General features: G+C 39.4%; 1 protein-coding gene across 1 annotated transcript; it reads left to right on the forward strand.

Annotated features, from left to right (window-relative positions):
- Positions 1 to 332: 332 nt before the first annotated feature.
- LOC127452464 (40S ribosomal protein S19-like) lies at positions 333 to 11,241 on the forward strand. The gene is made up of 6 exons (XM_051717916.1): positions 333 to 387; positions 1,094 to 1,170; positions 1,307 to 1,407; positions 10,065 to 10,248; positions 10,443 to 10,497; positions 11,184 to 11,241. Exons 2-6 carry the CDS (start codon positions 1,094 to 1,096, stop codon positions 11,208 to 11,210), a joined length of 444 nt encoding a protein of 147 aa, XP_051573876.1. The 5' UTR covers positions 333 to 387; the 3' UTR covers positions 11,211 to 11,241.
- Positions 11,242 to 15,982: the final 4,741 nt, after the last annotated feature.

Below are 15,982 nucleotides of genomic sequence, written 5' to 3' on the forward strand. Positions count from 1 at the left end.
CAAGATCAAACTAAAATTCACAGCTTTTTAATACTTCTGTACAAAACCAACGGCTGTTTATTGGATAAATACAAGTAAACGTCATATTATGCGACTACGCATAACTTCACGGAGAGCTTACGACCTACTAGTTAAGTCTTGCCTTAAGAACAGGTGGTGCAACCAAATTAAGCACTGACTTAGTTACAAACTAACTAGTAGTTACTAAGCCCTTAGTGTGAACTTTACGTCTCAACTTAAGTGAGACCTTACGAACATCTGGTGCAACCCTATCCAGAGCACTTGCCCCCGCTTCCTCAAATCTCGCGATACCGAGCGCGATTTGCCCCTGTTAACACGCATAGGAAACCCTGCGCTGACCTCTTCCTTTTGCTGTCCACAAGCAAGGTAATGCGTTCTGCCTGTGTCTGTATGTTATAAAGTGAATTTTAAGCGTCGTTTAGCTCTAGTTTTCTCCCAGATCCACTTTTGTGTGTGTTTAATAATATTCATATTTTAGCTGGACTGTCATTAAAATGAAATAGAGATGTACAGTTTATTTGAAAATAAAGATGAGATCGCATGCTTGTCAGGCGCGATGTTCAATGGCTGCGCCCATGCAAATGCATTGAGGCCTGGCCTCAACATGTCTCGTTTAACTTAAATCGTCAGTTGCGACAAGAAGTCGTCGATACGGAGTTGTTATAAACAGGTTGTACATGCTCTTAAGTAAGTTGTTGCTAGTTAATAGATGTGGACTGCGCTCTTGAATGTGTTTTTACGCGTCGGTATAAACGTGGTCGGATTGCTAACATGCTAGTGAGATGAGTCGAGTTAGACACTACGTATGTTTTTGTACCAAGCAGATCGTTTAAGAATAATGTGGCACTGGCGCATTTAAGTGTGTATTTATTTTGAATGTTTTTCTTATTAGCAGGGATGCTTGTTTTGGACCTCTCAAATGTAATTCTTGTTTCTAGGCTTTCTTGAAGTTTGCATTATACTAATGAATATTTCGCATATTAGGAAACAATATTTTAATGTGGCTTGCTCTTTTTAAAGAACAGTTGAATCGGCGGCCAAAATTAATTTTGTGTTGAATATATTTTTCCAGATGCCAGGTGGTGGTGTAACAGTAAAAGACGTCAACCAGCAGGAGTTTGTCCGGGCGCTGGCAGCCTTCCTCAAAAAGTTAGTTACCTCTTTAAATCTTGTTCATTTGGTCAGTGTCATAGCCCCACATTGATTGCTTGAGCCTCCATAGGCTTAGAAAGTATTGGGTTAAATGTTTTACAGTTAATTTCAAAACCCATTTATGGATCCACAGGTCAGGGAAGCTGAAGGTGCCAGACTGGGTTGACATTGTTAAGCTGGCCAAGCATAAAGAGCTGGCTCCCTGCGATGACAATTGGTTCTACATCAGAGCTGGTGAGTGCTGTTCCACTCACAAAAAATTGTACCACCTTGTGACACCTGGACTTTTTGCCAGTCCTCTTGATATTATTCCTCAGTGTTTTACCAAATATATGAGCCTATTTGGGCTGGGAGTATTTAATGTATTGCATTGCAAAGAAGGCCAACATAATTACTTTGCAAAAGCTCTGTCACTAGATGTCAGATGTGTTGTTATTAGAGGTTGCGCTAGAGAACATTTTTCTTCGTCACTCTGACAGACTGAGTTGTAAAATTCCTGTCATGGTCTGTTTTTATTTGTCATACTTGTTTTAATTTTATAAGTTCAACGTTCAGGGGTGTAGCATCCACTAATAATGGCATATACATGACATTGGATGGGCTTAAATTATACACTTTGACTCCCCAAGTGCAAGTCTGGTGAAGCCAAGGAGTGCTTGGTTGAAAGTTCTGTCAATCAACCACACTAAAACAAGGGTTTTAAACTTTACCGGTTACGTGTAGCTATTAAAGGAAATAAGTCCAATCTGAATATTTGAATGCGCATGCAAAAAAATTTCGGTGTGCCTGCTATCATAATACATTTTCACAGATGACAAGCACACACATCTCTGAAGCTGTAATACAGGATCTCCTCTAAAATAACTGACAGTTCTGCTCTAAAGGTAATGCTTGTGCTTTGATTAAATGCATGTAATTGGCAGAAATGTTGCACTGCTTTTTTCAGGTTTTCATTTTGTTAGTATACTTTTTTGCGCTTTATTATAATAAAGTAACACACTAATCATGAAGTAGCACACTAACGTAATGACTAAAGTGTGCAGTTATTAATTCAGAAACTCTGTCCTCGAAATTCGAACACGATGGATCAAAAGAACAGATATTACCAGGTGTTGATGGTGATTGTGCCTGTTAATATACGTCTTAATACTACCAAGCAGTAATGGAGCCCACTGACAATTGTGGGAGAGACAGTGAAGTCAAAACAGATGCACTCGGTTAAAATGTTTTTCTCTTTTTTTTTTTCTTTGAAAATGATGCACAGCATTTGAAATTATCCGTCAATGTTTAAAAAAATAATCGGTAAATGATGGAGAATTTTTGGTTCACATAACCGTTGGTTGTTGCTACTAGAGTTGTATCAAAGCATCAGTTGAAGTTACTAAGACCCCAGACACTGGACATCAAGGGTGCTGGATGTGCATATGTAAACTTTGTCAATGCATCATGTTTAAGTTTTCTGCTAGAGCTGCATAAAATATTGATCAGTTTTTATAATCTACATTAGTCAGTAATGGAAACCAGTTATAAGGGGCTTAGTAACTCCTGCTGTACACACTGTGCTTACCATAAGCTGACTAGGTTTCGTGATCAGTTATTAGTTTTTTGTCGAGAGTCAGGACATCTAAAATAACATTTATTGCAATGGATAATAATTTAAAATGTAGTCGCCATTGTCGACAGTCGGGTTGTGTGCGTTCATATGTGGTTTCGTCGGATATCATCTTGCATCTTTAGGGCGCGCACCACCAGTGTGTCTCGAGCCGCTATTTACCCGTTCTGTTGTGATGAGCTCACGGCACGCAACAACAAATCCAGCAGAGTGAGAGAGTCGTGACCAAATGACTCTTGAGCTGGGTCTTTTTCATGAGTCGCCCAAAAAGTATTGAGGGTTTGAACTCAGGAGCTCAGGTTAGCAGTTTGAATCGGTCACTTTCTCAGCAAAACATCCTTAAGTGTGTTCACAACTAGGAGCGCAGACATTTAAAAATAGAAGTCCCATGTTTATTTCGGGCTTCTTTTATAATGAAAAAGTCCAGCACCACTATCTATCTATCTGTCTAGATCCAGCTTTTGATGCTTTGGAGAATTGAGGGACTATTACATAACCATTACACAAGGTGCAAACATTCATTGATGCTCAATGCAACACACTATTATATGCATATTACGCTTTAATATCTGCTTATGTAGATTCTGAAGGGCAGTACTAAAATAAAATAAACTCTATATTTGTATAAATTATGAAAGGAGTGTGAACATTGAGACAAAAGGGGAATGCAAGCTTGCATGTCTTCTCAAATATATACTGTTTATTAAACCTCAGATTAATCTTGTTTCTGAACAACAATCTAAATCGAGCAATTATATTATTTGGCGACTAAAAACAGCCATTTGGCTCAATGTTTCAGTTAGTCTGGAGCCCTGACCATCTGTTGCAGTATGAAGGCATTCACCACTGCAATGTCCACGAAATGGTAGAACAGAGACCTGTACCACTTCCTGGTCTTCCAGAGAACTGAATCATACCCAATAAAGGTGTCCAATTGGCAAGTTCCTGAATCAGAGTCTCCCGGAATTCCCTCTGACTCGGTGGCTTCTGGTTGTGTAGTGTACCATCTGTTGGTGTAGTATGAAGGCATTCACCACTGCAGTGTCCACGAAATGGTAGAACAGAGACCTGTACCACTTTCTGGTCTTCCGGAGAACTGAAAAATACCCAATAAGGGTCCTCCCATGTTCCTGTGCAGAAAATAATGGGGCATATTTAAAATTGACGTATTCAAGTAAATAAAATACACATACACAACTTATGCAAAAACATAATTTTACATATGATTTTATGTAAATATGCATAATACATTTTACTCAATTTTAGTCTACCACTGCAATAGGAATTGGAATGTCATTTCTGTCCACACCCCGTCTTTGGTCTTGACCCTCCTCTTCACAGTAAGAATGAGCTTTGCTTAATGGAAGGAGCACATCAACACTTCTCTAGTGTCCTTCCATTCAGCAAACAGTAGCTTGTCATCCCTTATCCACCACATGCTTCCATGGGGCGTGTTTTTGGGCATCTTATTGACTAGTTTCAGGGAAGCCCACCCTGTTGCTACGAACTGTTCCACAGGTCAAGATGTTCATCTGCAGGAGGTCTTTGAAAAGTGATGGGCTTGTGTAGAAATTATCTACGTAAAGCTTGTAGCCTGTTCCCAAGACCTTTTCATCCACCAGTGCCTTGAGAGACTCGTAGCTCAGCCCCTTGCTTTGCTGGCTCTGTACTGCAGGGGATTTTCCTTCATAAAAAAATTAAAATAAATTCCATGTGTAACCATGGAGTGAATCAGCCAGAGCGAAAGACTTGTACCCCCACTTTGGTGGCTTTTCCTTGTGATACTACTTGAGCGATTCTTGACTTTGATGCCACCATCCTTTCATTGATTGCGATATTCTGCAGTGGGTGAAAGTCTTGCAAGCTGCTGTTTTTTTAGCTGCTGATAGACTGGCTTCACCTTACAAAGGCGGTCATAGTCAGGTGTTCTTTTTTTTCTTCACATTCTCAGCATCAACCTTCAGATCACTGGATGAGGAAATTGCCTGAAACTTCCTGCATGATATGCCGGAAAGGTGATTCTAAGTAATCTGGACCCTTTCCAGTAATCTGTGTCTTCTGGTAACTTTACCAGAGCCATGTAAGAGTGACTGATAGGAGTACAAGTCTTTCACAGACATGTCCTTCCAAGGTTTCCTGGTGCCCTTCCCACCAGCCTGGTGCTCAGCAGAATACACATTTGAGATTTGTATTATTGTAGGACACAGAAGACGAGAAGAAAAGCTGAAATAATTCAAGTGGACTAGGATTCTTGTTATTAGTTGTGGGCCAGGTGTTCGAGATGGTTTGAAGACTGGCTCAAGTGGTGAAATGTCTGCTTCATCTGGGGAATGCCATGTCTCTTCGGTGACACCAAAGAAAACAGCTGGTAATGATTGGGTCTGTCTACCTCTTCCTCTCCCTCTGTTTTTCCCTCTGCCTCTCTCACTGAAATTGTTGGAAGCAGATGTAGATGACACCAGTGTTGAAGATGCTGACCGTGTGCATCTTTTTGCTGGTTGCAGGCTAGCCCAGTCCTCAACAAAAGGATCAGATGGAGACCTATTGCATAACACAGAGAGGGGGAAAAACATTAAAAAGGAGCAATGAATTTCAATAGTCTGAATAACATTGTTTTACTTAAATGAATTTAAGCAGTCTGACAAAAGCTTTTGTTTATAAAATGTATATAGCGAGTCTTACAGCTACTTTCCCCAGCAGTGGCTTTTTTTTGTTTTTTGTATCAAACCGTTCAAATTTATCAAATTTTATTAGCACAGACTGTACATAAAACAACCATCAAATGTATATTTACATAAGTAAATTCGCATGCATTTCCATATATGTGTAAGACAAAGGAAATTGTACTGGATTATCAAAGGAAAGACGCATCAAATAATACCAGTAAACATCTAGGGGATGGACATTGAGACTGTCAGATCATATAAATACCTGGTTGTTTATCTAAATAATTTAGACTCGTCTGATAACACAAAATATTTATAAAAGAAAGGTCAAAGTCGCATTCATCTCTTGAGACAACTGAGATCCTTTGGTGTGTGTCAGGTACAGTTAAGAACTTTTCTATGAAGCTGTGGTAGCATCAAAAACAAACAAGTTAATTAGAAAGGCCAGTTCTGTTGTGGGATGCTCTCTGCCTCTTATAGATCAAATAGGAGACGAGAGGATGGCTAAGAAACTATCTTGTATTTTAGACAATAACTCTCATCCCCTCCATGAGAGAGTGCGGGCTCTGGGCAGCACATTCAGTGCAAGGTTAATTCATCCACGTTGCTCAAAAGAGCGTTACAGAAAGTCTTTTTTGCCATCTGCCATAAGATTGTACAATCAATATTATACACAATTGATTTGTTACTGGTATAATATGTTGTGCTTGGGTTGGTGCAATATTGTTTATTGTCTGTTGTTTTGCTTTGTTCTTGTTTATTATATTAATACTTTTTAAATGATATATTTTAAAAGATATGGGTTGTTGCTGCTGTAACATGTGAATTTCCCCCTAGGGGAATCAATAAAGTTATCAATCAATCAATAAACAACAAAAAAACTTACTGATCTGCAGTTGAATCTGATGGCTCTTCATCTGGTATCTCTACAAGCATGTCTGGCTCGTTGTTGCTGGATTCAATGCTTTGCTCATCACTATTGTTTTCTAGTTCATCTATAACTTCTAGAAGTGTATAAATCTTTTTTGTCCTCCATGGATCCACATCGCGATGGTGAAAAGCAATTTCAGCTGCTTGGCAAATTCTCCGTGTTCCAAGTGTGCAAATGAATGATGCAAGACAGCTGCACTTCAAAATGGCATTAAAAAAAAAAAAAAAAAACTTAACATCATTGGAAAAAGTTGGGGTGGGCTTGGTGTGTTTAGAAGACTACAAACATGGCGCTGGATTGTATAAAATTGAAAACACAGTAAGAAACTCTTACACATGCATCATAATTCTTCTTGCAGATATGATACAAAAAACATAGATAATCTGATATTTCTATAATATCATCAACACTTTTGGGCAAAAAATCTTGATGGTTGTGATGTTATGAACTCTAGATAAAAGACAGAGATTTGCATGACTGTACATGACTGTGCATCGCAATTTCATAATAAAGGTCAGTACAGAGTTGTTGTTTTTTTTTTTTTTTTGCGTACTCTACTAAATACATTCATTTTTAATTTTGATTGGAAAAGTGTTCATATTTCTAGAGACTTGGTGCTTTCATATGAAATAAAATGTGTCATGACTAGAGTAGGATTTGAAGGTAATAGTCCAGTAAAGATTTAAAAAAAAATTTTTTAAACAAAACGGCCCACCTGTGTGTCAGTGCTAGTTAATGGATGTCATAATTGATTTGCACCTTATTTTATTTATATTAACATAAGCTGACATTTAAATTAAAAGCCTAATTTGAGTAGAATTAATGATACATTTGCCGTCTGTTTTATGTAGTCTGATGTAATAACGTTAAGAGACCACAATAGGGAGATGTAACATTTGCTGAAGCAAGTCATAGGTGGGAATGGCACAAAGCACTTACACGCACACAAGATGAGCTGATGCGGCGCTGCAGATGGCAGTCCAAAGTTTTACAAAGGTTTTGTACTTCAAGAACAAAGTGACGTTGACAGGTTTGCTGATTAGTGTGTGAAATTGGTGTAACTGCGCAAACTGAACTATTAGAAATTATGTTTTTATGCAATTTCTCTGTGTGTAGCATTGAATAGGTCATTCACTCAAACTGTCAAACCACAAAAAGATATTCTTGTAACTAAAGACATTGTTTAACTAAACTCAAAAAAAAAAAAAAAAAAAAACCATCCCTTTTTCAGGACACTGTATTTTAAAGATAATTTTGTAAAATTTGAACAGGGTTTAAACAATGTTTTCCATGCTTGTTCAGTGAACCATAATTAATGAACATGCACCTGTGGAACGGTCGTTAAGACACCTTCCGCTTTCAGACAGTAGGCAATTAAGGTCATAGTTAGAAAAACTTAGGACACTAAAGAGACATTTCTACTGACTATGAAAAACACCAAAACAAAGATGCCCAGGGTCCCTGCTCATCTGTGTGAATGTGCCTTAGGCATGTTGTATGGAGGCTTGAGGACTGCAGATGTGACCAGGGCAATAAATTGCAATGTCCATACTGTGAGACGACTAAGACAGCACTACAGGGAGACAGGCAGTGGCAGACCACGTGTAACAACCCCTGCACAGGATCGGTACATCCAAATATCACACCTGCGGGACAGGTACAAGATGGCAACAACAACTGCCCGAGTTACACCAGGAATGCACAATCACTCCATCAGTGCTCAGACTGTCCGCAATAGGCTAAGAGAGGCTGAACTGAGGGCTTGTAGGCCTGTTGTAAGGCAGGTCCTTGCCAGACATCATCGGCAACGTCGCCTATGGGCACAAACCCACCTTCGCTGGACCAGACAGGACTGGCAGAAAGTGCTCTTCACTGACTGTCTCACCAGGGGTGATGGTCGGACTCGTGTTTATCATCGAAGGAATGAGCGTTACACTGAGGCCTGTACTCTGGAGCGGGATCGATTTGGAGGTGGAGGGTCCGTCATGGTCTGGGGCAGTGTGTCACGGCATCATCAGACTGAGCTTGTCATTACAGGCAATCTCAACACTGTGCTTTACAGGGAAGACATCCTCCTCCCTCGTGGTACCCTTCCTGCAGGCTCATCTTGACATGACAATGCCACCAGCCATACTGCTCGTTCTGTGCGTGATTTCCTGCAAGACAGGAATGTCAGTGTTCTGCCATGGCCGACGAAGAGCCATTGAGCACGTCTGGGACCTGTTTGATTGGAGAGTGAGGTCTAGGGCCATTCCCCCAGAAATGTCCGGGAACTTGCGAGTTTCTTGGTGGAAGAGTGGGGTAATATCTCACAGCAAGAACTGGCAAATCTGGTGCAGTCCATGAGGAGGAGATGCACTGCAGTTCTTAATGCAGCTGGTGGCCACACCAGGTACTGATTGTTACTTTTGATTTTTACAGGTCTCTTTCTTCACAAGGAGGAAGCGAGGGCCTGGTAAATGTTCAACACAAGTCTTTTAATACTTTTCAGTCTACACACAAAGGGTTTTGTTTTACAGCAACAATGCACACACAATCATTCTGTGGCTTGCGTCTCTCTCTCCCCCCCTCTGGTGTTTTGATTGCCCTTTTATCCCCCTCCAGCACTCACTGCAACACAGAACAGCTGTTAGAGATAATTTCCCACAGGTGTCAATTCTTACCATTCTCCCTCTCTTCGGCCTCGATCTCCACAGGCACCACTTGGCAATGCCCACATCACCACAATAATCTTTGTCCTTTGATAAAGATTTGGGTCAAATTTAATGGAAAACTTTGCGAGTTGCGCTCTGTAGCACTGGATAGCTCTTTTACCAATAATTTTGTAATTTTAGAACGCGCCATGTCATCCGCCAGACGCACCCCCTTTAATTTACCCTGCTGCCCACACTTAACCAAAGTTGTGTTGAGAAATATATTGAGCAATGAGCAGGCTTATTTATATCTGAAAAAAATCCTGATATATATCATTATTCATCTGGAAAATCTTATTGATGCATGAAAAAGGCATCAATCCCAAGCCTTAAACACTAGCCATCTGTTATGCAGTAAATTTTTAATATTGTGATCCCTGAATTCACTTACTGTCATGTAAAAGTCTGGATTATCTTTTATTTAAAGTTTTGTTTTGTTAGACAGTTTCTTATAATGGACAATGATTTGTAATACTGGCCATTTAATCATTGATATTGACCATAATGGGGAAAATAATTAACTTGTAATTTATTTTATTATTAATTATTATAGGCCACATTTTCTGTATGGTATTTTGATTTTGGCAGCAAGGTAGACCCTGACGATGGGAGGTGGACTTAATCATATTTAGTGTTCCCTTGTATGCAAACCGTCTTGGTTAAACCTTTTCTTTTGTTGATTGATCCTGTGTTGATCAATGATGATCCAGTGTAATGCTTTTTGGCTACCGTTTTGTGTTTAAGGTGTAAGCATAAGTGTGAAGTGTTAATGTTTTCCTTTAAGAATCTGTGGATGACATTGGTATAAGTGAGCAATTGTGGCAGGTTTGGGGTGCATCATTGATTTTCTTGTCTTGTTAGTGCGTGTCAGCAGTTGCTGTGCATACTGCCAAACTAATATTGAATTTTTCACTTGACAAAGTTCGTACTGGCACACTTTAGAAAATTGAGTCAAGTATAAGTCCACCCATGTCTCTATTCTCTCTCAGCCTCCACAGTGCGTCACCTGTACCTGCGTGGAGGTGTTGGTGTGGGCTCTATGACCAAGATCTACGGAGGGCGTCAGAGGAACGGTGTGTGCCCCTCTCACTTCAGTGTGGGCTCCAAGAATGTGGCCCGTAAAGTGCTCCAGGCCCTTGAGGGCCTCAAGATGGTGGAGAAAGACCCCAGTGGGTGAGTGTCCCCTTGCAATTTTCAGTTGCCTGACAATAAAGTTGAGATTATTCAGGATGTTTTCTGGCCTTTTTAACCTTTTTAATTTGCTATTTTTGTTATATAGGATGTCATTACTTTTCACTCTACCTGTGTGATGTATATTGTGGTGGGGGTTTTTTTTATCCAACTAATTTTCAATCATTGTCTCCCAGTGGGCGTAAACTGACCCCTCAGGGGACCAGGGACCTGGACAGAATCGCTGGGCAGGTGAGGACTTTTGTTTGGACTATTTGGGAACATAAATTTGGTTCCTGGATGCAATTAACCTATCCTTAGTTTAAAAAGCTCTTCACTTAGCGTCTTAAGGGTTTGGTAGATGTTTTGACAGCCATAGCTTGATTTTGTGTATGGACATGGTACTGTCATCATAAAACAAGCGCATGAACATCTTCCAAAAGCCTCAGCTTGTGTTTTGCCCGTGTTGCTCCTCCATTCTCCCTGCAAGCTGCCGCTGTGCGCCAATCCAATGCTGGAAGTAAACAAGGCGATTGAATTTCATGCTTACTGGGCTGCCGTATGGCAGCATTTTATTCTGCCTGATCCCCTTAATGATCTCTATTTTGATGAGTTAATGTGATTTGTTGTGCTTGCCTTGGCTGTTTCTTCTGCACTTTCACTCTTTCCAGAGCACTGCTGATATACATGGCTTCTCATTGATGGCTAGAGCAAATAAAAAAATGTCATTGTGGAACAGCATGTTTGCTCTAATTTCCTGGCTAAGTTCAGGACCAGAACTGGAGGGGCTGCTTAATGTTTTAAGCAGTTGATATACATTTTTTTTATTTTTTATTTCTTTTTTTAAATGGAGGGATTGGAGGGAATATCCAGACTGGTTTTTCATATTGTCTCGTCGTTTATCCTTATCTTTTTCTTCCTGTTTTTATTTTTTATAGGTTGCTGCTGCAAGCAAGAAATCTTGAAGTGTAAAATAAAATTGTGAGAAAACCACAACTGTCTCTGGCTTTTATTTGTGGATGAAATATTTGGCTGTTGTATGACTTGCCTTCCATTGCAAAAGCCATGAACAATGTTGGAGTACTTTCATCCTAAATCCATTAGCTTAATGTCGTATAAAAAAAAGTGTTTGGATGTTTTGGGGAAATTTGTCATATTTTAAGAATATGTTTGATGTCTTAAATGCTTCAGGGGCTTTTGAATCATTTCACATTTAATTCAGTTTTACTGGTACATCAAATTACTTGCTGTTCATAAGACTAAGAACATGATGCAAGAATGGATTCATAACATCACTTTTTTTTGGCAAGGATGCTGATGGATATTTTCATTAGTATAAGTATCTTTCCCTGCTGCTGGTTTTGCCAGAGGAACTTGGATCAGTTAGTATTATTACATGGCAGTATAACAGCTGTTTAGTGAGCTTCACTGTGTAGCTGTTGTACAGTGTGGTTAACAGTGCCATCCATTGCTGGATCCACAGTGTGGGCTTTTAAAGAATGACACGCTTTGCTTGTGATGAAAGCTGGAATTGTTTCTGTAACCTGAGGCTAAGCATCACACTTGGATGATCATCCAGCTGTCTTGGGGACGTTATCGACATAGGTTTTGGCAACTGGCGGGTCACGTTTTGTTTCTGTTGTTTAGCCCAATAAAGAGTATTTATTTATTGTCTACTCTTCTCAATGTTAGTGGGTTTAAAATAAATAATAAAAAAAAATGCAAGTGTAAAGACAAAATACATTCAACTCAGATTTATAGGTAACCTGAGGTTAATGTAAAATCTCGACTTGTTCCTGAGTTCAAGAAATTTTCCAACTAAAAAAATTAAATAACATTTTACCTCTTCAAGGGTTCTTCAGGAACTCTTCTTAGCCCTTGGTCAAACATGTCCATCTACACCGAGACAGGTTCACCATAACGCTGTTGTCATCAAAAATCCTATTACATGATGATTGACTCATGAAATTACTTCATGATAATCCTGTTTTATAGGCTCACCATTTCCTCAGTGATATAGGGTCAAACTCATATATAGTGGCCCCAAAAAGTATTTGGACACTTAAGCTGAACTTGCATGCATGAATTCTTTTTACATTTGAGAAGAAAACCTCAAACCAATTTGCATTATTGAAAAGACAACATGAGCACACCTGTATAGTAGACCAATTAACAAAAAAGCTTGTTACGTTTTAAAATGTACAGTGCATCCGGAAAGTATTCACAGCGCTTCACTTTTTCCACATTTTGTTATGTTGCAGCCTTATTCCAAAATGGATTAAATTCATTATTTTCCTCAAAATTCTACAAACAATACCCCATAATGACAACGTGAAAGAAGTTTGTTTGAAATCTTTGCAAATTTATTAAAAATAAAAAATGTACATAAGTATTCACAGCCTTTGCTCAATACTTTGTTGGAGCACCTTTGGCACCAATTAGAGCCTCAAGTCTTTTTGAGTATGATGCTACAAGCTTGGCACACCTATTTTTGGGCAGTTTCTCCCATTCTTTGAAGGACCTCTCAAGCTCCATCAGGTTGGATGGGGAGCGTCGGTGCACAGCCATTTTCAGATCTCTCCAGAGATGTTCAATCGGGTTCAAGTCTGGGCTCTGGCTGGGCCACTCAAGGACATTCACAGAGTTGTCCCGGAGCCACTCCTTTGTTATCTTGGCTGTGTGCTTAGGGTCATTGTCCTGTTGGAAAATGAACCTTCGCCCCAGAGCGCTCTGGAGCAGGTTTTCATCAAGGATGTCTCTGTACATTGCTGCATTCATCTTTCCCTAGATCCTGACTAGTCTCCCAGTTCCTGCCGCTGAAAAACATCCCCACAGCATGATGCTGCCACCACCATGCTTCACTGTAGGGATGGTATTGGCCAGGTGATGAGCGGTGCCTGGTTTCCTCCAGACATGACGCTTGCCATTCTGGCCAAAGAGTTCAGTCTTTGTTTCTCATGGTCTGAGAGTCCTTCAGGTGCCTTTTGGCAAACTCCAGGCGGGCTGTCATGTGCCTTTTACTGAGGAGTGACTTCCGTCTGGCCACTCTACCATACAGGCCTGATTGGTGGAGTGCTGCAGAGATGATTGTTCTTCTGGAAGGTTCTCCTCTCTCCACAGAGAAATGCTGGAGCTCTGTCAGAGGGACCATCAGGTTCATGGTCACCTCCCTGACTAAGGCCCTTCTCCCCCGATCGCTCAGTTTGGCCAGGCGGCCAGCTCTAGGAAGAGTCCTGGTGGTTCCAAACTTCTTCCATTTACGGATGATGGAGGCCACTGTGCTCATTGGGACCTTCAATGCTGCAGAAATTTTTCTGTAGCTTTCCCCAGATCTGTGCCTCGATACAATCCTGTCTCGGAGGTCTACAGACAATTCCTTGGACTTCATGGCTTGGTTTGTGCTCTGACATGCACTGTTAACTGTGGGAACTTATATAGACAGGTGTGTGCCTTTCCAAATCATGTCCAATCAACTGAATTTACCACAGGTGGACTCCAATCAAGTTGTAGAAACATCTCAAGGATGATCAGTGGAAACAGGATGCACCTGAGCTCAATTTTGAGTGTCATGGCAAAGGCTGTGAATACTTAGGTACATTTTATTTATTTATTTATTTATTTATTTATTTTCGTTTTTTATTTGTAATAAATTTGCAAAGATTTCAAAAAAACTTCATGTTGTCATTATGGGGTATTGTTTGTAGAATTTTGAGGAAAATAATGAATTTAATCCATTTTGGAATAAGGCTGTAACATAAAATGTGGAAAAAGTGAAGCGCTGTGAATACTTTCCGGATGCACTGTATAATAGAGAAATGGTTTAAAATTTAGACAATATTTGGATGCTTGATAATGGCATCATTAAAAATTTCAAGTGTTTCAGTTTTTAGTTTGCAATCCTTTTGTTCACAGAACTTCTCGACAACATCTAGGCATATCAACAAGTTTCTGTAAAAGCTGTGGTGAGTTTCCTCCAGGTTTCAGCCACCAAAGCTTTTTCATCCAAACTAGAACATCGACGATCTGACATTTTCTTCTCCATTGCATACCATAGGTGCTCTACAGGGGATCAAGACTTTGGGAGGGCCATTCTAGGACCTTCTTTTTTTTTTTCTTGTTGTGGAAAGTATTATTTTATTAGGCAGCTGGTGTGCTTTGGATCGTTATCCTGTTGAAAATGCCACTTCTGTGTCGTAAATAATTTCTTCACCGATTTCTGCATGTTTGAATCCAGAATTTCTCTGTATAATTCAGAGTTCATGATTCCATCAATGAGCACAAGCTCACCAACACCACTGTATGAGAAAAACCCCAGACTCTGACGTTTCCACCTCTGTGCTTTACAGTAGGCTACACTTAGTACCCTCTCCTTCTGTACCCATACTCATTGATCCTGTTTCGAATTGTCTGCGAACTATCTGGTTATTCTCATTGATGTGTGAGGCAATCCTTGCAGCTGTTTCTTGCTTGTTTCTCTTGGTTTTACACACAATTATCCTGTCCAGTCTGCTGGCTGTCTTTCTGGGTCTGCCTGTGCACATTCTGTTCTCATTCACAAGTCCTTCATTTATTAACTTTTTTGCAATATACCCAATTGTGGAGGATCATGGGAGATTTAGTTTTTTGCCTATCTGGCGAGAGCACCTGTGAAGAAAATGTAAGATCATCAATGTTCTAGTGTGGATGAACAAAAATAATTGGTGGCTGAAACCTGGAGGAAACTTTCACCACAGCTTTTACAGAAACCTTTTGATTCTATGCCCAGACCTTGTCAAAGTTCTGCAAACGATAGGATTGCAAATTAAAAACTAAAATACTTGAACTTGTAATCTTTAATGAAATCATTATCATGTGTCCAAATAATTTTGTCTTAATTTTAAACTATCTGTTTAACAAGCTTCTTTTTGTTAAATGTTCTGCCTGAAAAGTGTGCTTATGTTGTCTTTAAAATAAATGAAAAATTATGATTTGTTCTCAAATGCAAAGAAATGCATGCATTTTCATCTTAAGCATCCAAATAAATTTTTGGGACTGTGTGTGTAATGTTGTCTTGGACTTACACATTGGGATATAGATGCAGCATCATTTAAACACAATAATTTGAATTTTTTTTACTACTCAAATTACACAATTTTAACATTTAAAACGACTCTGATGTCGTCAAATTATTTTCTTATATTTTAAAGAAGGCTTTTGTGCTTTTTTTTTCTTTTTTTTTTTTTTTTTTTTTGTCTTTAAAGAACTGTTAGCTGACAAAAATAGTAACAAAATTGAAATGGGTCTCGAGTTTTGTTGTAGAGAGGACCGTTTCATCGAGAGACTGGCCTGTATGATGCGAGTGTATAAATAGTGAGTGAAATAATTCCTTGTAGTGGGGACAGCAGATATTTTAATACAATACATAAATATATAGTCAGAATGAAGTATTGTGGCTTGTAAATTTTCTCAGTTCAGCCATTGCCAGGTGTGAGAAAAAATAATTTTGGAAGGCCACTATTGTTGATGAACACCAGAGGGAAGCAAAGCTCATGATTTAAGTGAACTGCTGACGAGACTCAGAACTGCATCAAAATGAAGCAAAATGAAAATGTGCTCTTCTGAGACCCACGCTTTAAAATAAATTGGTAGGTATTTAAAAAAAGTAACGTACCATGACTGATTGTGGTGTTTGTGCAATGCACAGAATCACCCTTATCGTTTAATAAAACAGAAAATTAACATGATACTCCTTTAATGT

The sequence above is a fragment of the Myxocyprinus asiaticus genome, chromosome 15, assembly GCF_019703515.2.
Source record: "Myxocyprinus asiaticus isolate MX2 ecotype Aquarium Trade chromosome 15, UBuf_Myxa_2, whole genome shotgun sequence".
In the NCBI taxonomy this organism is placed as follows: Eukaryota; Metazoa; Chordata; class Actinopteri; order Cypriniformes; family Catostomidae; genus Myxocyprinus; species Myxocyprinus asiaticus.